The following is a 22,751-nucleotide window of genomic DNA, read 5'->3' as shown; positions in this document are numbered from 1 at the left end:
ATGTGATAGAGAAGGCTCTGCTATAAGGAATGTATTCTACTGGTTCATTCCTGGTTCAAAACAAATAAGCAATAGCACAAATAAATACAATAGAATAAAGTAACAAATAAAATGAAAGGTGCTTTAAGTTTGCAGGTGGGTCATAAATTAATATTCAGGTACAGAAATATTAATATATAGGCTACATGTAGTAAATACTCCACTGTTTTGGTGTATTTAATGGATTTTGATCTTTAGGTTTAGGATAATGCACATTTATAAATATGAATATATACATCTTTATTTGTATATGGCAGTAGCCGTCATTTGTCAAAACTTCTGCTTCAGTTATAAAATGGCAAATAACAGAATCAATTTATTAAAAACTCAACTATGGAGACGGTTCAGATTCTGCTGTAAACCAGCTATGAGAGACAGTAGTGTCACTAACGTCGGTGTACCTATATAAAAAACCCACTGCCTTAAAACAAATCATATTTTCACAACAATTTCCTTACAATATGTCTAGTACGACAGCCTCCTGACTGAACTCGCCATGTTTCTCTGCTGACGTCAGTCTCTTTCCTCTCCATTTTGTGTTCCTGTGGCTCCGCCTTTTGCAAACGAAAGTATTTTTTCGCTTTAAACTGACGCTACACTTTTCGGCACTCGAGGTCAGATCCAAAAATTAATGTGTATTCCAGGGTTATGTTTTTTCTGTGTGGTAAGTTTTACAAAGTATAAATCTGATTTATCCTTAACCGTAATGATTTTATGTCGTGTAAATTAATGTTGGGGAGAGCGGGGACACCAATGTTTCTTTTCTCCCGCTGCATGCTAATGCTGTGACTTTCTGTGTCTTGCATCATTTATTAAATCATGTTTATTATGTCATATAATACCAAACGAGTATGTCGAGAGTGAGGGTCATAATACAGACAGTCTGATTCAGCCAGATATCTATACGAGGCCGTTTCTGGACATGGGCTTATCTTTCAGGAACTTCACTCTCTAGCTTTTAGCCTTAGCTTAGCTTCTCCATCTCCACTTATTGATTTGCCAGTTTTAATTTTTTATGCATAAAAACAACTTGATGGAAACATGACTAGGCCTACTGTTACATCATGTTGAGAATTTATATTATATTATGTTAATTTAATTAAATATTTTAAACGATTCATGTTTGTACAGTCGTTTGTACAACATAAAATGAAAATGTAATTTAATCTTTATTTGCAAAAATAAAGGACAAAATATATTTATTACATATTAACAAGGTCATAGTCAGGTATATTTAGAGCCACACAAAAATCTAGCTGTTACTTGTGACCCAACTGACGCGCTCGAAAGGAACTCATCTTCTGTTCACAGCGAAATTATTCTGAAATCTTTCTACATTTGCACAAAATACCACGTTATTGATAGACCACAATTATGAGTTATTGGCCACAGCAAAATATATATCTTGTCTGCCACATTATCTTTTTTAATTATGTTTTTCTGAAAAATGGTACTTTTGTCCCCCCTCTCTCCTAAGCTATCATGGTTTAACACTGAGTATTTTGTTTAGAGCAAACTGTGGAAGTGATGAGATGATATTACAATTACATTAAGCTTCAACCATTAACCTCTCGGGCTACTTCCACATTATTGACGACAACACACAATAACCATCATTATTATATTAGTTCTGTAGTCCAGTTGTTTTAAAACCGTATTTTTTTTTTTTTTAATGCTTGCATGTTTGCACGTTTATAAGACAGTACAAGCTGACATTATCATGATTTTTTCTGGGATAGTTCACCCAAAAATGAAAATGCTGTCATTAATTACTCATCCTCATGTCGTTCCAAACTCACAAGAAGATCAAGTTCCAGGAACGTAGCAATGAGATCATTAAAATAGTCCATGTGACACGCATCCATGTACCGTATGAAGTCTATATATAAGTCTACTATAAGCTTTTTAATAGTCACACTTTTTTCATAGTTTGGCTGGTCCTGCGACTTATAGTCAGGTGTGACTTATTTATCAAAATTAATTTGACATGAAACGACAGAAATGAACCGAGAGAAATGAACCGAGAGAAATGAACCAAGAGTTCACATTACCGCCTCCAGCCGCCAGAGGGCGCTCTATGCTGCTCAGTGCTCCTGTAGTCTACACTGAAGACATAGAGCGCTCTCTCACGGCTGGAGACGGTAATGTTTTCTCTTGATTCTTGCTTCTAAATAAATGCGACTTATAGTCCAGTGCGACTTGTGTTTGTTTTTCCTCATCATGACTAGAGCCCGACCGATATGGATTTTTGGGGGCCGATGCCGATATTAACTTGAAAAGAGCCGATTTATAAGCCGGTATTTTGATTTTGAAAATAAACTGGATATTAGACCCATTTCCTATAAACTGCACTTACACAACATTCAATAGCAAAATATCTGCCTGTTCTATGTATGTGGGCTGTATAAACCATTTTCCAGAAGGGATTATGTTAAAGCCTTAGATTACAGTCTCAATGACTAAACAATTGCACATCAAAAGTATATATTTTTTAATGATCAAAAAACAGTCTGATTTTAAACATTTAACACTTCTACTTTCTTCCAGTTGAAGCTGGTTTTAACAGTCTGTGTGTGTACTGTAAATAAATTATAATACTAAAGTTAAAGTATTTGCAGAAGTAGTCCCACACTTTGCTGCTACAACATTCACCTTTTTCAGGTATCTGTAGGGCAGAAAGAGAGACAGAGAAAGAATAAGCATGTGTATTAATAATATCACCATGTATCATTACTCATGTCATCATTAGAATTATAATAATAATAAACAGGGATCTCCTACATAGGCAAAAATTATATATTTATATATATATATATATATATATATATATATATATATATATATATATATATTAGGGATGTCAAATTTCGATTATTTCCATGATCGATCGTCGTTTAAATTAACGATCAATTAATCGATTAATCGTTAACCATAATACTGCAAAATGCGTCTATTGTAGGCACGCAGTCAGCGGTATGACAGGATGTGCAAAAGCCACACACACACACAAAACGCTTTCTCACTTGAATTAAAGAGGTTTTAGTCTGAATAAAATGCTAGTAGCAGGATTATAAAATGAATAGATGCGATTATGATCATTTGATAAAATGAAGAGAGCGCGCCATACTTTTGAGGTCATTTTACTTTGTTGACAGTTTCCAATCCCGCATGGAGAATGCTGAATGCGCCTCTTTAAATGGTTTTGTGGTGCTCGTTGTTGTATTTTAAAGCACAATTGCAATGTTTTCAACTGACATTATTGTATAAAATTATCCGAAATGGGGAGCGCGTGTGACTGCGCTGCACATTAAGTGAACTACATCGGCGCTGCTGCACCAAAACACAGTTGCTCACATTAATTTGATCCTGCTGGATTCTGTCCTAGAAAATGTCAGATTTTTAAAAATCCGGCATACAGCGCATTAGATCGTGACAGTGCATGCGTGCAGACGAGGATGAGCGAGCGCGGCTTTGGCTAGATTTATTTGGAGGTTATTGCTCATGTCTCATTTGGCACAAATCGAAATGTTTCCATATTCGCAATGTATTTGAATGTTAAACTATTATTTATAATGTAAACTAGGCTTGTAGTTAACACGCATTCGCATATAGACGGAAAATATTATCCTCTTCATATGAGCAAAAACGTCCTTGGCATAACAGCAGAGTGGACCGGTATACTACGGTCTATTTAAACTGACCTTTTAATGTTTAGTTGACTATTTTATTTTGATAATGAACAGACTGCGATGTAAGTTTGAATCGCTAGAATATACGTGTGCAGCAGGCTCCGGGGCGATCGAAACAGCTGAGACATTAAAAAATATATATATATTTTCCGCAAAAGTGTTTACTTTCATTTGTGCACACTCACAATAAAAACAGAAGATTTGTGCTCTTGTAAAATAAAGCAAACAAACAGAATGCGTTGTCATCCTTTTTTTTTTTTTAGTGAACTTATGGAGCGCCCACACTTCTGTTTTAAATCCGTTAATCTTAATTAGCCTATTTAAGTCGGATATATTTCGCATAGCCTATTTAAAAAAAAAAAAAAAAAAACATTAAAACAAATTGTTATTTTTATGTTGGGCCTATTAGTAGGCTATAAATTTTCCTTAAAGCATCCCATTTTGTCCCAGGGCTTAGAACCTGTGCCCTAGTCAGGTCCATGCAGAAACTTGTGAACGATGCTCGGCGTCACCGTTTAGTGACAGCAGTGAATGCTCCAGGAATGTGTCGGTCACAGCGCCTATTAATCGCTGTTTTGAATCCAGCAATTATTTATTTAGAAATGATAAGATCTGATTATGACAAGTGTGGTATAAAAGCTTTGTTTATTAGAGGAATAATAGGTTAACTGGAAAATGTTAGATCGCGACCATGCTTTTGGACCCCATAGTCTTCATTTACGCGGCTTTGTTCTGGTTTGCCGGTTGGTCACGAATTTCCACAAATTCAGTATATTTAGGCATTGTTTCTTTTCCTAAATCTTCATAGTCTAACCCTCTAATTTCCCAGGTTTATTTTATTATCTTTCGCTTTTAATAACTGTTTTCGCATCTCTTACTGTGGTAAACATGGGAAGGGAAATTAAAGATTTCATGAATTAAGAATTCGTTCGATTTATTAATTTGTTCCCTTATTTCACTTAAATCATGGGTTATTTAGGGAACAAAATTAATGAAACATGGACAATTGCCACATTAATAATTCGTAGGAATGAATTAACAAGTTGTAGGAATGAATAGACTACCTGTCCTGTCACTGTGTCCCGCAGCCCTGCAAAGCGCACGATATAAAACAGTTATCTGATGAAATGATTAGTAACTACATTTCTATTGCATTTAATGTTGAAGAACTTTTATGTTGTTTCTATTTTAATGTACTTTAAAGTTTAAATCACATTAAAAGCTTAATTTGTACATTGTGAATGAATGATGATGCTTTTATATATCGTCACCGTCACTCACAGCCGCTCGCACGTGTTGAGTGCGCATGAGCCGCACGCAGCCCAACATTGAATCGGTTAACCGACCATCGATAGCCTTAATCGATTGCATCTCTTATCGACAATTAATCGATCATCGATTAATCGTTGACATCCCTAATATATATATATATATATATATATATATATATATATATTATTTATTATTATTTGTCAAGCAATAGGTATGACATATTACCTACTTATGTTTAACCATATTATTACAACATTTTCCTGTTATGTCTGTAAAGCTGCTTTGAAACAATCTGTAAAAAAGAAAAAAAAAAAAGAAAAAAGCGCGTGTTCAGCTCATATTTATTTACATGTCCCCTCTGGTTTAATCATTTCTGACGCACCTACTGTAGTTACTGTAACTACACTATATTTGCTCTCACAGACACATTCACAACGGACCCATATATCTTCTCCTCTTCTCTTTGTGCAGGGAAGCAACGCGCACGCATCGATTTAAAAACATCTCAACTATTCAGAATGCCGCAAGCGCACCGCGGGTCATGTGACAAGAACTAACCAATCAGCTTAATCCTTTCCCGTAACAACGTTGAAAACTGAGCCAAGATGAAGGAACAGCTTATCATAGTTGTATATGGATTGCCATTTTGAAATAAATTTAGTAGCAGAGCTACTGAAAGCGATTTTTAGTGCTGCAAATCCATTTATCCTTTGCTGAAATTTCCCCATTCTCATGAAGAGAGCACGTCATGGTTGCTTAGCAAATGCAGACGCCTCAGGAGTGCTTCTGCCCGAGCGCTTTGGAGAAGGAAAAAGCGGCGTGCCTAGCGTTTTCCACGCGTTTTTAGGCGCGATATGTGAACGGCCCCTTATGCGGTCATTATGTGGGAAACACTGCAGATATATTTAGAATAAGATAAACGCTAAAGTTATAGTTTGACCTCTTATTAACGTTAGCGCTCTTCCACTGATAACATGGTATTAGCTTTGTGGCTAATCTAATATAGCAATGCATTAGCAGCTGTAAGTGTTGTTACAGAATATTTAGAAGTGATAATGATAGGACCGTTAGCTAGAACTACCACACTGTTTTTATATAGAGTGTATGAACTAAATCATCTCACAAGACGAACGACAGACACCTTCAAAACAGTACATCTCTGTGGCTTGGCTGATCGCTTTCTTCTATAGTGGAGTTGCAGACTCTCTTCAACTGCGGAGCTCCCTCTGGTGGGCAAACTATGCAACACTCATAACATGAGTGAAGCATGATCTGTTTCTCATGTTTCATCGGCCGTTATAAACGCTGATGCCGATTTAAATACAATGAGCTCATATCGGCCGATAATATCGGCCGGCCGGTATATCGGTCGGGCTCTAATCATGACATATTTTTGGACTGATGCATCTTATACTTAGGTGTGACTTAGGTCCGAAAAATACTGTAACTTTACAAATCTACGAGAATACTTTGTGTGTAAAACAATAATAACGACTTAATTCAACAATTTGTCTCCTCCACATCACGCTATACTCCATTTGAGAATATCACATACGTAAACAACATATGCAACGTATGTACATGGATACATTGTTTACGTTCAGATCAAAGTGTAACATAACAACGTAAACAGCGTATCATGTGATGCTGACACAGAACAGCATTTGTTCTTTACATATGTGATATTCTCCAAAATGGCACAATAGGGTGATGCGCAGGAGACAAATTGTTGAATAAAGTCATCATTTTCATTTCATTTCATAAAGTTACAGTTGAACCAATGATGTCACATAGACTGTTTTAGCAATGTCTTTGTTACGTTTCTGATCTTTGATATTGTTAGTATCCTTGCTGTCTATGTAGGGTCAGAGAGCTTTTTATGTGCATAAAAAAAAATCTCAAGCATCGAAAATAATTTAATTTGTGTTCTGAAGATAAACAAAGATCTTACAGGCTTGAAACAACACGAGGGTGAGTAATTAATAGCTGAATTTTAATTTTTGGGTGAACTATATGGAATTACATTTGTTTCAATAATAATGAACAAAACATAACTTTTTCTGAAACAATCAAAAGTATGCCATTACAAAAGAAGAAAAAAACAATGAAAACAAAAAAAAAAAGGCACAAATTTAACATGCTCTTCAAATATGCTTCATTGTTTGTTAATGTTTTTCAAAGATTCGTTTTCGCTAATCGTGGATTCTGAATTCATTGCCACAGATTTCACTTACGTTTCGCAGTTTTTCGTTTGGAGTTTTGACACAATCTTCTCATGGGGGCGGGGTTAACAGAGATCTACTCTGATTGGATACTGAGCTTTTGATGGACAGGTGCTCTCTGACCGGGAAGTACAGACGCGTGCATATTAGAAAGCTCTAGTGATTGTGATTTGTATTACTAAATATGTAAATAATATTTGACATTCGATCATCTCAGTCTGTAAAGATGAGCTCTTGTCCTTCAAGGCAGCTTGTGTTACTTAATGACAATAATAACCCGCAACAAACTGTAGCACACTGTAACATGAAAAACTTGTATCGATGTTATTGGTTACTTCAATAATACAATCTTAATTCAAGCTGCCTTGAAAGACAAGTGAGGAGGAAGATAACGCCGCTCCGTGTCTCCTGAGAACTTATCTTTACTGAGACGATCGAAGGCCAAATATTATTTATATATTTAGTAACACAAGGCATGACGTATTGATACAAATCAAAGCGAGAGCTTTTTTTTCTTTTTGTATTTTTATTAATGCAGAGAACAAAAACATACAAAGGTATAAACATACATCACATAATATCCACCACAAAAAAAAAAAAAAAAAAAAAAAACATTCTAAACAAGGAGATCACATTCATATAGTTTTCCATTTATTTTAGGAGAACAGAGAAGACAGAGAATTTGCATTTGTGAATGTGAAATTTGTTTAGGAAAATGTTTTAATTAATAACAAAACTGATATTTTCGTTTGTGGGGTCAGAGTCATAATACCCAAATATAATGTTTGTCATATGTACTGAGAAGCCTGGTAAAATCTTACTCTTGACAAACACACCAATATCATCCCAAAGTTTTTGAGTGTAGTGACATGACCAAAATAGTGTACAGTTTCTCCAGAACACAAAAATAGCATGTAAGATCAATGTCAGATTTAAATCTTTGCATAAACTTCTTTACAGGGTAGAACCTGTGTATGAGCTTAAAATAAATTTCTTTCACTTTGTCTGTGAAAAAAAATTTTTGCGGTAGAGATAGGGCTGGGCGATATGGAGCAAAAAACATATCTCGATATATTTTGCTATATCTCGATATACGATATATATCTCGATATCTTTAGAGGAAAAATAACCCCCAAAAAACTACTGCAAAAACAAATATGGCAAATATTACATGTTAAGGGGCCTATGAAACATTTTATTTTTTTCTTCACCATATGTTTTATTGTTACCTAATTCTGTGTTTTAGCATGTGCAATTATTTAAATGCATAAAAACAACTTAATTAGTTAAAAACAATTCTTAAAATAGCCTTATGTCAAATGTTTTTTTCCCTTCAGAAATTCTGTTTATTTACATTTTTCTGATTATCAAATGAAGGCATAAAACATTCATTTAATTTATCTTTTAATTATTTAAAATTAAGCAAACTTTATTTTTTGGTAAACAAAGGGGATTTACTATTAAAAATAAAACATGGGAGAAATGTTGTGTGATTATTCCTTATAAAATTATGTTCGTTTCATTTTAATAGTAGTAGTAGTGGGCTATCTACATTCTGCTGTACAATAGCAAATACTTTTATTTTGACGGGTTTACCTTTACAGTTCTGTGTATGTGATACCACACAGTCTATGATGTGATATGAGCTAGTCTTACTCAAATCAAACGGTCAGATGCTCATGAAGTGACTCTCAGTGCAGTTCTGGAGATGTTCCTCATGTGTTCACGTCTTTATTTAGAGAGAGGAAAGACAATGAAATCAGCGCGAGCGTTATGCGAGCTTCCGTGTTTAATGAATGAAGACGCGCTTCTGCTCCATTCGTTAACACAGACACGCAGAACATGCAGGATTCATATTTAAATAGACTTTTCCGGGTTATTATTTGCAGATATTAGTCCATTTCGCGATTTGATGTAAGTGCATGACCGACTTTTGATTAATTCATTAAAAATTTGACCAATTCCGTGACATTCCGCGTTAAACTGTAAATTCCATTTTTATGACTGGATTCCGCGATTCCGTCCGCGTTTCATTGGGCCCTACAGTAGACATCTGCCTGCCGTTCGCCCTACGCCTTAAAACTGAAGTATCTCCATATAATGGAGCCAGTTGTCTTTTTTTTTTTTTTTTGACTAGTTCTCTACACGCGAGGTGAGAGGGGACAAAAGCAAGGAGGCGGGGGCGAGCACAGCACAGGGAAGGCAAACAAGCAAAGTGGCGGAATCAGAATATAAACAATATATCGATATATACGATATGTCAAAATCCATATCGTGTTTAAAAAATATCTCGATATATTTTAAATATCGAGATATCGCCCACCCCTAGGTAGAGACCAGATTTAATCACCGCGAGAGCTTTCCAATATGCGCGCCACTGAGTGACGTCTGTACTTCCCGGTCAGAGAGCACCTGTCCATCAAAAGCTCACTATCCAATCAGAGTAGATCACTGTTAAACCCGCCCCCACATGAAGATTGTGTCAAAACACCAAACGAAAAACTGCGAAACGTAAGTGAAATCTGTGGCAATGAATTCAGGATCCACGATTAGTGAAAACAAATCTTTGAAAAACATTAACAAAAATGAAGCATATTTGAATATATATACATATATGTATGTATATCAGAGTTTCCGCTAGAAAAAAATGGTGCCGGTCAAAGTGACCGGCAGAGGTTAAGTTTTTCGGTCATTTTGATGATATCGCCTCTTAATTAGTCAAGATGAGAAAAAATGGAGGCAGGCTATGTAACGTAAAAAATGACATAATCAGGCCGCCGAATGCAACATGTTTATTAGCCTAACTTTCAAATAGACGAAAAAAAAAAAACATTTTCTATGGTTCATTTCTTCATTCGGATCTTTTTGCGATCCATTCCATTCTAAACAAACAAAGCAGTTTATATGCTTCGTCCTTGTTTCATTATAGATTAAGATGATAATTGATAAATGCACGTATAATTATCAGTGAACTTGATAAAAGTTGCAGAATTTAGAGCTGTAATCGGGCCTTAAAAGTTAGGCCCGACAGGACCCGAGCCCGACAGGTTTCAGCCCGAACCCGACAAGTAGACATTTTGATTGACAGCTTTTTAAAAGCCCGAACCCGTTTACAGCCCGACATTATTCAAATATGCACACGCACACAGCTCTTTTGCCTTTGTCAAAAATGAGTCATTTATTCATTTTTTAACATAATTTATTAATAACTAACGTAGACTACACCACTTGGAAGTTGGAATAAAGAAATAAAAAAAGTCCTCTGTGACATCGTAACATCTCAGCATTCTAAATAGGCATAGGCTCATTTAGCCTATAAATAAACCAACACACCAATAAAATTTATTAAGATAAATTTTAAATTAAGATGGGTATTTGGCAATAACGAAATTAAGATAAAGGCTCTGGATTTGCTTTGCCACTAGCAGCTGACATTTAATAAAAGAATAATGCCAACATTAGCGTATATCCTACATACTCTGTCCACATTATCTCAATGTTTATTTAGTTTTCATTTTAAAAAACTTTATTACTCACAGCTATTAAGCTAAGCCTACGTGTTTTTGTGGAGGAAAATGATTGAATCGATGTCTTCAGCGCGCTCCTGCGCTCACTGATGGTGCGTCATTATTCACTCATTATTATCATGATAAACATGGTCAAAACTTTTCCAAACCTCACACTTTGCTTTAGTTGCTGGTGCAACCAAAACATGTTCACCAGAGGCAAGCCTCCGTTACACCTGCTCAGCATACTACATTTTCGCATCTTTCTCGCGCTAATCGAAACACATCACATGACCGCTCGTTTACCGCGCAAACCGGAGCGCAAGCCCGAGCCCGCAGATGCTATAAATTAAGCCCGAACCCGACCGAACCCGACCGTCCCATCCGGTCCCGTCGGGGTCGGGCAAAGATCTTAAGCTCTATTGCAGATATGTTTTACATGCATGCACAAACAAATGCCATTCAACTTAATGGTGTGCAAAATTATTAGGCAATTTTAATCTGACAATTTGACCGGAGAGATTTAATTTTGTCAGACATTTAATTTTTTTCCGGCCAATGTCCGGCAATTACCGGACAACGGAAACCCTGATATATATATATATATATATATATATATATATATATATATATATATATATATATATATATATATATATATGTATGTATGTATATGTATATATGTATATATGTATGTATGTATATGTATGTATGTATGTATATGTATGTATGTATGTATATGTATGTATGTATATATATGTATGTATGTATGTATATATATATATGTATGTATGTATGTATGTATATATATATATGTATGTGTATATATATATGTATATATGTATGTGTATATATATATGTATATATGTTTGTGTATATACATATATATATATTTATACATTATATATATATATATATATATGTATAAATATATATATATTATTGTTTTTGTAAATGTTTTGTAGAAAAATATTAGTCGCATTTATTTAGAAGCAAGAATCAAGAGAAAACATTACCGTCTCCAGCCGTGAGAGGGCGCTCTATGCTGCTCAGTGGTAGACTACAGGAGCATTGAGCAGTATAGAGCGCCCTCTGGCGGCTGGAGACGGTAATGTTTTCTCTTGGTTCATTTCTCTTGGTTCATGTCAAATTAATTTTGATAAATAAGTCGCACCTGACTATAAGTCGCAGGACCAGCCAAACTATGAAAAAAAAGTGCGACTTATAGTCCGGAAAATACGGCACATCTGCTTCATTACACCCTGACTTTTGACATTTCTACTGTATTTAACAGAACCCCTTTGAGGCCAAAACAGATAATGGTGTAAGGATCCACTCGCCGGCTCAAGAAACAGAGTCCAGCTCCTGATTGAAGGTTTGATTCATATTCAGTCTTTTACCTGCACTTCTACATTTATCAGGATTTAGTTTACAGTTTAGCTCCATGTTCAACCTGACTCCAATTTCACATGATCATTAAATTTAGGCAGTGTTTCTAATAAAAAACTGATCACAAATGTCGACTGTGTATTAGTTTAGATATTACTTACATGTGATTATTCATTTATTAATGACCCAGTCTCGCTTAGTAATTTTTACTAAACACAATTCTACAATCAGCACGATGCACAACACAACACTTAAAAAGGCGGTACAAGTCATTATCATCAGTAATTATGTGCCCACTGGATGCTATAAATGCTTTTGTTTGTAATGAGATTTATTGTTTTTCTCTGGTAGTACACAGCATCACAGTCTGTTAAAGTGCAGTCAGAAACAACAAGGCATAAGACCAGATGACAGGCCCTGCCATTGTAAACAGTGAAAATGTAGCATAACATTCTTATTATTCTGGATACAGTTTGTAAATGTTTGTAAGACTGTCAGAGGTCTTCAGAATTGTTTTAATGAGAGCTGTTCTGATAGGGCAGAGTCAATCAGAAAGACATTTTTACCACAAAGTATTAAAAGTTAAATCTAGGTATAAATATCATGTCTTTTGATGAATCTGTCATCCCTGATATGCAAAGCAATGCAAAAGGGGCTACCATTCTCTATCATTTACCAGTCAAATTTATAACAGAGATATTTTAGGAATAAATTTGAATAAATTAAGTTGTTTTTATGCATTCAAATAATTAGACATGCTAAAACAATAAAAAACGATGAGAAAAAGTAAAACATTTCATAAGGCACTAAGCATGTTTTTTTTTTTTAACTTTTAATAAATTAATGTGAAATTGTATAAGTTTCATGATTTTAGTTAATTAGACATGCTTTTTGAATTAGAAAATTTAATTTAATGATTAAGAACGAGTCCAGAAAAAAAAAAAAAAAAAAAAAGATTTTGAATTTGGGAAAATAGAATTTGGGAAAAAATAAAAACCTGTAAACCTAGGGGAAACACTGATGGCGAACTAATATTTTGTAATCTGTACAGATTTACAAATTGGTCCCTCCATTGAGAAATCTCAACTGTCAGTCATTTAATAAACAACATCAGCATTCTATAAAAGAAACAAAATGTGTTGCTCAGTAAGCATCATCAAAAGTGAGCCTGACATTTTCTTAAAAATATTCTTAGATGTTCATACAGAATATGCATATACACTTGTATAGATCATTGGCCTATTGTACACTATACCAAAAACAAGACAGACAGTACATTGAAATAAATAAATAAATAAATAAACATTTGCCTCAAAACAGATAGTAGTTTGTCTGTTAATCAGGTATTAAGCCCATGATTGTTCTCAGGTGTTACAGTTTCCTCATCTACTCTTGTGTGTATATTTAAAAAATAAGAAAGTGTATATGTATTTCTGTTTTTCTTTCTTTTCTTTTTTTTTTTCTTTATTTCCTTGAAGATGTGAAATCTGCTCCACACTGATCTACTAGATGTTTTAAATCATCATTCTCCTCAATTACTTCTTATGGGTTCTCCTTCTAACTGATATACAGTACACACACACACACACACACACACACACACACACACACACACTCGTATTTCAAAGCAGACGTTGTTGTAACTTCTGTGCTGGATCTGTCCCATGTTCCTATTCTTATCCTGATCTTTATATTTCATGTTTTGTTGAGTCTGGCATAATTTACTCATTCCAGCAAACCCAGGGCAGTTATACTGGATTTATGCTTAAGCATTTTATGTTTTCATTTTTGTTCCTTTGCTGTTGAGTTTGTCTTTACTCTGATGACTATGGTGAACAGCATACAGTTGACTTGCAGCTGTGTAAAGCAGAGTACAACTAAACTCAAACTCAAAATTAAATATGAAGACACTAAATTCGAAAAACAGAACTAATGTAAAAATCTATTTAGTACTCTGTCCACCAGTTGTAGTGTCAGGTAAAAAACAATAAACAGATATTACTTTCAAATCTGTGAAAGTTACATGTGTGCCGTGTGCTAGTTACATATGTATTAATTTTGTTTTATAGGACATTTTAAAGATGGCAAAAAGTATTGAAGGTCTGAATTTGGTGCTGCTGGGGAAAACAGGAGCAGGGAAAAGTGCTGCAGGAAACACAATACTGGGACGACCGGCTTTCAGATCAGAGAAAAGTCCTAAATCCGTCACACAAGATGTCGATGTTCAATCTGGGACTGTTTGTGGGCTTCCAGTCACTGTTTATGACACACCAGGATTCTGTAACCCCGAGCTGGAGGAGGAAGAGATACAACGGAAATTTCAGAGTATTTTACAGAAATGCAATTCAGAGCTTTCTGTTTTTCTCATCGTCATTAAAGCAGACAGATTCACTGAAGAAGAGAGAAAAACTGTGGAGAAGATTGAGAAGCTTTTGGGACAAACTCGCTTGGAAAAAACCTGGCTTCTCTTCACCAGAGGAGATGAACTGGAGGATGAAAAGAAGACTATAAAAGAATTCATCAGTGATACTGATGCACTGAAGAAACTTGTACAGAAATATGATCAGAGATACCATGTGTTCAACAACAAGAAGAGAGGACCAACTGAACAAGTTAAAAAGCTGATTGCAAAAATCCTCAAGACAGGTTTAAATAAAATGGGTAAGCATTTATCATACCAAATTTTTCATAAGTTTTCATGAGATTTTCATTTTTTTTTAGAAATATTCTTTGTATCGCATTAACGATAAATTATCACTTGCTTTTCTTTTTACAGCAAATGGAGCGCTGAAACTTAAGAAGAGTTTAGTGAAGAGTCAAAAGTCAGAACACACTCCTGTCTCCAGTCTCTCATCAAGACGGATTGTTCTTCTGGGTAAAAGTGGTGTTGGGAAAAGTGCAGTTGGAAACACAATACTGGGACAGAGGAAGTTCAGATCTGTGAGGAGTATGAGATCAGTGACCCGTGAATGTTCAGAAGCACACTCCACTGTTTCAGGCAGATCTGTGTCTGTAGTAGATACTCCTGGATTCTTTGACACAGAGATGAAACCTGAAGATTTAGTGATGGAAATAGCGAGAAGTGTGTATTTATCCAGTCCTGGACCTCATGCTTTTCTCATTGTTCTCAGAGTAGATGAACGATTCACTGAACTTGAGAAGCAGATTCCTCAGATGATTGAGATGTTGTTTGGTGAGGAGGTGTTAAAATACTCCATCATCCTCTTCACTCATGGAGATGATTTAGAAGAAGAACCCATAGAAGAAGTCATTAAGGAGAATGATGATTTAAGAGATGTAGTTGATCGGTGTGGAGGCAGATATCATGTCTTCAATAAAAAAAAAATGAATAACAGAGAGCAGGTGAATGATCTACTGCAGAAGATTGACATGATGATAGAGCAGAATGGAGGAGGACACTACAGTAATGAGATGTATGAAGATGCTTACAGATACAGACAAGAAGAAAAAGAGGAGAGACTGAGAGAGGAAGAGGAGAGAAAACAACAGGAGAAACGAAGACAAGAAGAGATTGAGAGAGTGAGAAAGGAGACAGAGGAGAGAACCAGAGCAAAGATACAAGAGGAGATTGAGAGAGTGAGACAGGAGACCGAGAAGAAAAACAAAGCAAAGATACAAGAGGATATACAAAGACAAAAGGGGATTGAGAGAGTGAGACGAGAGACAGAGGAGAAAACCAGAGCAGAGCGATACAGAGATGAAGAGCAGAGTAAACCACAACAGAAAGAAAGTTGGCAATGTGTCTGTAGCTGATACTTCTGCATTCTTTGATGCACAGATGAAACATGAGGATTTAATGAGTGATAGTGAGAAGAGTTTATCCACACTTTTCTCAGTGTCAGAGGTCACAGAGAACCTCAATGAGAACAGCAGAGTAACACAATAGAGATGAGAGTAACAGAGAGCAGGTGAATGATCTAATGCAGTCATGAGATGCTTGAAGATGCTCACAGATTCAGACTGACAGAAGAGAGGAGACTGAGAGAGGAGGAGGAGAGAAAACAACAAGAGGAGAAACAGACGAGAGGAGATTGAGAGAGTGAGAAACTGTAAACTGCAATGCATTCTGGTCGTTTGATGCAAATGTACAGCATATTCTGATCTGCAACGATCAAGATTCGATAACAGCAAGAGGAGTGATTCACAACTGGTAAGTGACTTATTTCAGTTTTTTTATTTGACGTTTGGTAACTGTAGTAGTATATGAAGGTATCTTTATTCGCGGTTCATATTGATTCACGCATGCTTGTCAGTGGGGCACGAGGGAGACTTGGGGTTTTCGGGAGTGTGGGCACGGTAGGATTTCACACATTACCCCGCCTCAAAAAAGCTATGGGCATAAAATCTCTGGGTTCCTGTAAAAATTACATACTTCAATAACAACATTTGTGATGCACGGTAACCATGTGTTGATCAGCATACTATGTCATGCTTATTTTATGGTGTAAATTAAATTTGCAGTAATCTGTTATCACGGTGCCAAAATAAGATTGCATGCTGAAGTCCAGAGACTCACGGTCAGCGACAGCTCCCTCACGGAGGATGTGTGTGCCATGCTAGTGCTGCTAACCGAACCAGCGAGATATGTATGTTAGGACCTATGCTAATTTGCAGATTGTTTGTTTGTAATGCCTTTTTTTAACATGAGTTTAAAAGAATGAATTAATCCCCGACTTCCTGTCTGGCCTTGCCACTCTGTTCACAGCATATTAGATATTCAGTCTGGAATACCAGGAGAAGACGGCGCTGCCTTGGACATCCAAAGGTAGTGGTTGAATTCTTACAGTATCAGTTATGTATAAACTATATATATATATATATATACAGTGGGGCTCGAAAGTGTGGGCACCCCTTGCAGAATCTGTGAAAATATGAGTAATTTTAAAAAAATAAGAGAGATCATACTAAATGCATGTTATATTTTATTTAGTACTGTCCTGAGTAAGATATTGTGCATAAAAAATATTAACATTTAGTCCACAAGACAAAAAAAAAATGCTGAAATTATTAAAATAACCCCCTCAATAGTTTGGGAACCCTTGGTTCTTAGTACTGTGTTCTGTTCCCTGATGATCCTCGACTGTCTTTCTGTTTTGTGATGGTTGTGCATGAGTCCCTTGTTTGTTCTGAACAGTTAAACTGAGCAGCGTTCTTCAGAAAAATCTTTAAGGTCCTGCAGATTCTTCAGTTTTCCAGCATCTTTGCATATTTGAACCCTTTCCAGCAGTGACTGTATGATTTTGAGATACATCTTATCACACTGAGGACATTTGAGGGACTCAAACACAACTATTTAAAAAGATTCAAACATTCACTGATGCTCCAGAAGGAAACAAGATGCATTAAGAGCTGGGGGGTGAAAACTTTTGGAATTTGAAGATCCATGTAAATTGTACTTAATTTGTGTACCGGGAAACATACAAGTATCTTCTGTTGCTTACGAAGGGCAGAACTAAATGGAAAAACATTATATTTCAACAAAATAAGACAAATTTGACCATCTTCATCGTGTTCAAAAGTTTTCTTAAAGATCTTAATGCATCTTGTTTCCTTCTGGAGCATCAGTGAATGTTTGAATCTTTTTTTAATAGTTGTGTTTGAGTCCCTCAAATGTCCTCAGTCTGATAAGATGCATCTCAAAATCATAAAGTCACTGCTGGAGAGGGTTCAAATATGTAAAGATGCTGGAAAACTGAAGAATCTGCAGGAGCTTAAAGATTTTTCTGAAGAACGCTGCTCAGTTTAACTGTTCAGAACAAACAAGGGACTCATGCACAACCATCACAAAACAGAAAGACAGTCGAGGATCATCAGGTAACAGAACACAGTACTAAGAACCAAGGGTTCCCAAACTATTGAGGGGGTTATTTTAATAATTTCAGCATTTTTTTTTTGTCTTGTGGACTAAATGTTAATATTTTTTATGCACAATATCTTACTCAGGACAGTACTAAATAAAATATAACATGCATTTAGTATGATCTCTCTTATTTTTTTAAAATTACTCACATTTTCACAGATTCTGCAAGGGGTGTCCAAACTTTCGAGCCCCACTGTATATATATGTAGTGTACTACCAGTCACATTTTTTTGAACAGTAAGGTTTTTAATGTTTTTTTTTTTTTTTTTCTGCTCACCAAGCCTGCATTTTTTTTTTATCCAAAATAAGGCAAAATCAGTAATATTGTTAAATATAGATATTTTACTATTTCAAATAACTGTTTTCTTTGTGAATCTGTGTTAAAGTGTAATGTATTTCTGTATTTTCAGCATCCTTCCTCCAGTCTTCAGTGTCACATGATCTTCAGAAATCATGAAAATATATTGATTTACTGCTCAAGAAACATTTCTGATTATTATCAGTGTTGAACACAGTTAAGTGTATTTTTCAGGATTCTTTGATGAATAGAAAGATCCAAAGATCAGCATTTATCTGAAATAAAAACATTATACACTATACCATTCAAAAGCTTACAGTCAGTAAATTTGAATCATTATATATAATTATTAAATTACAAAATTATATACATTTATACTTTTATTTTGCATGGATGCATTAAATTGATTTATTTTACAAAATATTCTTTATTTAGATAAATGCTGTTGTGAACTTTCTATTCATCAGAGAAACCAACATAATAATAATAATAATAATAATAATAATAATAATAATAATAATAATAATAATAATAATAATAATAATAATAATGAAAGTTTCTTGAGCAGTCCATCATATTAGAATGATTTCTGAAAATCATGTGCTGATACTTTTATTCAGAATGACTTAAATATGAGGACAGTGGAAGTAATCAGAATCAGTGGTGCAGAAGAAACAGGTTGAAGTGAACCCACGTTACCTCTCTTCTTTGCAAAGTGAAGGATTTTCAGTGGAATTTCTGAAATGTAAGTACAGACACCCTAAGATCTTCTCTTTTCTTTTTTTTCTTCTTTTTTTAACCTTTTATTATTACTATCTTTATTTGACTGTACCTGTCATCTTTTTTCAGTCTCTGTATTATTATGTTTTGTAATATATCTTAAATATTGTCCTCTTTGTTCTTTTTTATATTTTTAGCCACCCTTTGGATCCTGGGAAGGAATTTTGTTGGAGTCACTTGGGGACAAATTAATTTGGTGAAAATTCATCACTCTTTGTGGTTTTTAGAAATGTTTAATTATGACCATGTTGGTTTATCTTGTGGTTTTAAAGTTATGCATGTTATGATGTTTCAAATAATTTATTATTATTGAATTTCATATCAAAGTTATTTTATAATTCAACATATTACTAAATAAACTGTTTTATGACATTTTCTTTCATGCAATTTTGAAAGTTATATATTACAATTTTGACCTGTTTCAAAAGTGTCCTTTTTTTTTTTTTGTTAAATAGCAGGTGAATTTATATACATGATCATACAACACGTTATGCAATTAAATGTTGTTTAAAGCTCATGCAATTAATGAATAGTTTACATTAAAAATTGTCCTGCTTTTTCTTTAATATTACAACATACATTGAAGTAGTTTACTGTTTACTGGAAATACAAGGAAATGCTGTGAATAAAATTATAGCAACAAATATAAAGTAAATATTACAATAACTGGCTCGCAACTCTGCTGCCAGTATTTTACTGTAAAATTTACAGGTATTTTATTTTACAGTGAACAGTGGAAACGGACAATGTGGTAATGAAAGCAGGGGTGAAAACTGGACCAGAGTGTGAACCTTAGTCAAACCAAGACACAAACAGTGGATTTAAGCTTTTTTTAAGTATAAGGAATACTTTTGTATAGCCATTCAATTGGTGTTGTCATTGGTGCTATTGTTGTATGTGCTGTTGTTGGTGATGCTGCTGGTCTTTATGAATGTAGTTGTAAAGTTGTTGCCTTGTTTTTAGCAAATTAATCAGAGGATTGTTTAGTTGACTTTTAAGTGAACTCTAAACCTCAACTACCTCTTCTGTCAGTTTAGAATAAATAGAGGATATGTTTGGCACTTTAATCAGACTGAATAAGCTCTTTTGCACTACAGTCATTATATATGCCCTGTTTACTTCACTGGTTTGCACTCTGTCATTTGCCTTGTGCTGCTTTACTCATCTTGTTTTTACATGACCTATTTGTATAGTTGTACTTTATATTTTATTATCTGTATTTAATGTTCTACTGTTATCTGTATGCACCAAGGCTTGAAATGAGTAACACATTTCAATTCTATGTACTGTACATGTGGAAGAATTGACAATAAAGCAGACTTGACTTGACTTGAATTGGGAGGATCAAATCTAAACACTATTTAATGTGGATTGAGAATGATCTCAATTTTTAATCAGTCTGCAATCTATTATGAAAACATTAACTGATATATATTTTTTTTAACTAAATAAATTTAAATTTGAGATCCACTTTAAAACAGCTTAGAATGTATTCAGGTTTTGTGCAGTATGCTTCAAATTATTGATTTATGTAACCTTTTTTTGTAACTTCCATTTTAGACTTATTTTTGTTGTCTGGCATAACTTTAGAAAATTTAAATGAAAATAAATTCTGATTATGTATACATACATACAGTATATATTTGTCTCCTTTAACACTTTAGAAGAGATCTCAACTTGTGCATCTCAAAGTGTGCATCAAGTCAAGTACACTAAATAAAAGGGGGGAAATCATAAATTCAGATTTAAAGGCTTATATTAAGAGAGAATTATGCATAAATAGGGATAATGTTACTTTTTAAAGGACAATGTTTATGTACTTGGGCACATAATTTGTTGTTGGAAATAGTACCTAATGTACAAGACGCCTTAATCAAAACAAATCTACAGAAAACTCAACCTTGACTATGAATTGACTAATTTGACTATTAATACATGGAATAAATGTTTGAGCTCATATTAAGGCATTTGACTTGGTGCACATTGTGTACAGTTATTGAGTGTTGTATAGGAGAAATATCTGAGCACAGAGTGTGATGTTGTTGAGTTATCTTCTAAAACTGTAAAGAAGACCATTGTGAGAGAGTTATTGTTTTGTCTCTGGAGACAAGTTTGAGAAGCAGGAGACTCAAGCAAAGTTTTCCATTCAATCTTAACGTAACCTCATTTCTGTCTAGGAGAAATATTTGAAATGGTAAAAGAGATCTCTTTTTTATTTTTGTCTTCCCTCTGGTTAGCTTTAATGTCATTTATCTACACCATTTTAATCAAAGACAATACATGCGTTTTCAAATTTGAAGTTGTATCATGTTTTATTGCACAGTGATTTAACACAGGAAATGTAACCTTTATTTACATACATGCAAAAATATGCTGTACAAGACAAAATTTTAATTCTAAACAAAGCAAAAAAAAAAAAAAATAGTAAAATATATATTTTAATAATAATAATAATAAACTTGTACACTATAGTGTTATATTTGTAAAAAGAGAAAAAAAGGGAAAAACTAAACATCTTGCACTTGTAAGTCCTTTCTAGTGTGTTTAGAAAATGTGGTGTATACAATGCTGGACATTGAAGATAAATGTAAACATTTAAACTATAGTAACCAAATGTTCAATGCTATTTAAATGATAGTTATTATTTACAATATTAGTAAATGTTTAACATTTCTCCTAAAATAAAACTGAAGACATCTTAAGACAAAGCTGATATCTCAATGAAACATACAAGAGAATAAACTCTTTGTATCCTGATTGTAGAGTACCTTCTGTCAGAGCTGTAGCCTTGTGGACAGCTGATCAATGTGAAGAACAACTGTTTCTCAAATCACATGGGTTTGAATCAAAGCTAAAGGTACTTTCCTGCTCCTGTTCAGTTCTCACATGTCCAATTGTTTCTGTTCTTGGTAAAGGGTAATTACCAAGTTGTTAAAAAGGCCCAGCAAAGGTTGTATTTCCTTCGCCAGCTGAGGAAGTTTAACTTGCCACAGGAGCTGCTGAAACAGTTCTACTCCACCATCATTGAGTCTGTCCTGTGTACCTCAATAACTGTCTGGTTTGGTTCAGCAACAAAATCAGACATCAGAAGACTACAGAGAACTGTTCGGACTGCTGAAAGGATTATTGGTGCTCCCCTGCCCACCCTTCAAGAACTGTATACATCCAGAGTGAGGAAAAGGGCTCAGAAAATCACTCTGGATCCCTCACATCCAAGTCACCCCATCTTTGAACTTTTGCCATCTGGCCGGCGTCTCAGAGCCGCAAACACCAGAACAGCAAGGCACAAGAACAATTTCTTCCCCCAGGCAATCTACCTCATGAACAGTTAAATGTTCCCTATTAATGCTTATAAACGTGCAATATCCTTATATTTATTTGTTAACCCTCCATCCTAGAACATTCCTGCATCTCACTCAATCCTATTCCATTATCATTTATAGCACAATTGTTTATACACTTATTTATTTGCCAATTTGTAAATTTTTTTTTTTTTTTTTTTTTTGTCTGTGTGTTGTTGTCTCTGTGTACTGGAAGCTTATGTCACTAAAACAAATTCCTTGTATGCGTAAGCATACTTGGCAATAAAGCTCTTTCTGATTCTGATTCTGATTCTGATTATGACTTTGTTTCACAGTTCTAACTTTTATTTCTGGCAATTGTGATTCTGATAAA

General features: G+C 34.6%; 1 protein-coding gene across 7 annotated transcripts; it reads left to right on the top strand.

Moving 5' to 3' along the window:
- Positions 1–580: 580 nt before the first annotated feature.
- LOC127986302 (GTPase IMAP family member 8) lies at positions 581–20,405 on the top strand. Of its 7 annotated transcripts, none has more exons than XM_052588579.1 (9): positions 581–703; positions 12,023–12,103; positions 14,187–14,778; positions 14,894–16,288; positions 16,600–16,724; positions 16,844–16,903; positions 18,409–18,512; positions 18,917–19,041; positions 19,214–20,405. In XM_052588579.1, the coding sequence occupies exons 3-4, from the start codon at positions 14,199–14,201 to the stop codon at positions 15,889–15,891; spliced, it is 1,578 nt and encodes a 525-aa protein (XP_052444539.1). In that variant the 5' UTR covers positions 581–703; positions 12,023–12,103; positions 14,187–14,198; the 3' UTR covers positions 15,892–16,288; positions 16,600–16,724; positions 16,844–16,903; positions 18,409–18,512; positions 18,917–19,041; positions 19,214–20,405. The 7 variants fall into 7 exon arrangements, with proteins under 7 accessions (XP_052444539.1, XP_052444538.1, XP_052444540.1 ...); XM_052588578.1 differs by having other exon boundaries at positions 18,409–19,041; positions 19,214–19,272; positions 19,804–20,405; XM_052588580.1 differs by lacking the exon at positions 18,409–18,512.
- Positions 20,406–22,751: the final 2,346 nt, after the last annotated feature.

Source organism: Carassius gibelio, chromosome B21 (assembly GCF_023724105.1).
Source record: "Carassius gibelio isolate Cgi1373 ecotype wild population from Czech Republic chromosome B21, carGib1.2-hapl.c, whole genome shotgun sequence".
In the NCBI taxonomy this organism is placed as follows: Eukaryota; Metazoa; Chordata; class Actinopteri; order Cypriniformes; family Cyprinidae; genus Carassius; species Carassius gibelio.
This window is presented reverse-complemented; position numbering and strand designations above follow the sequence as displayed.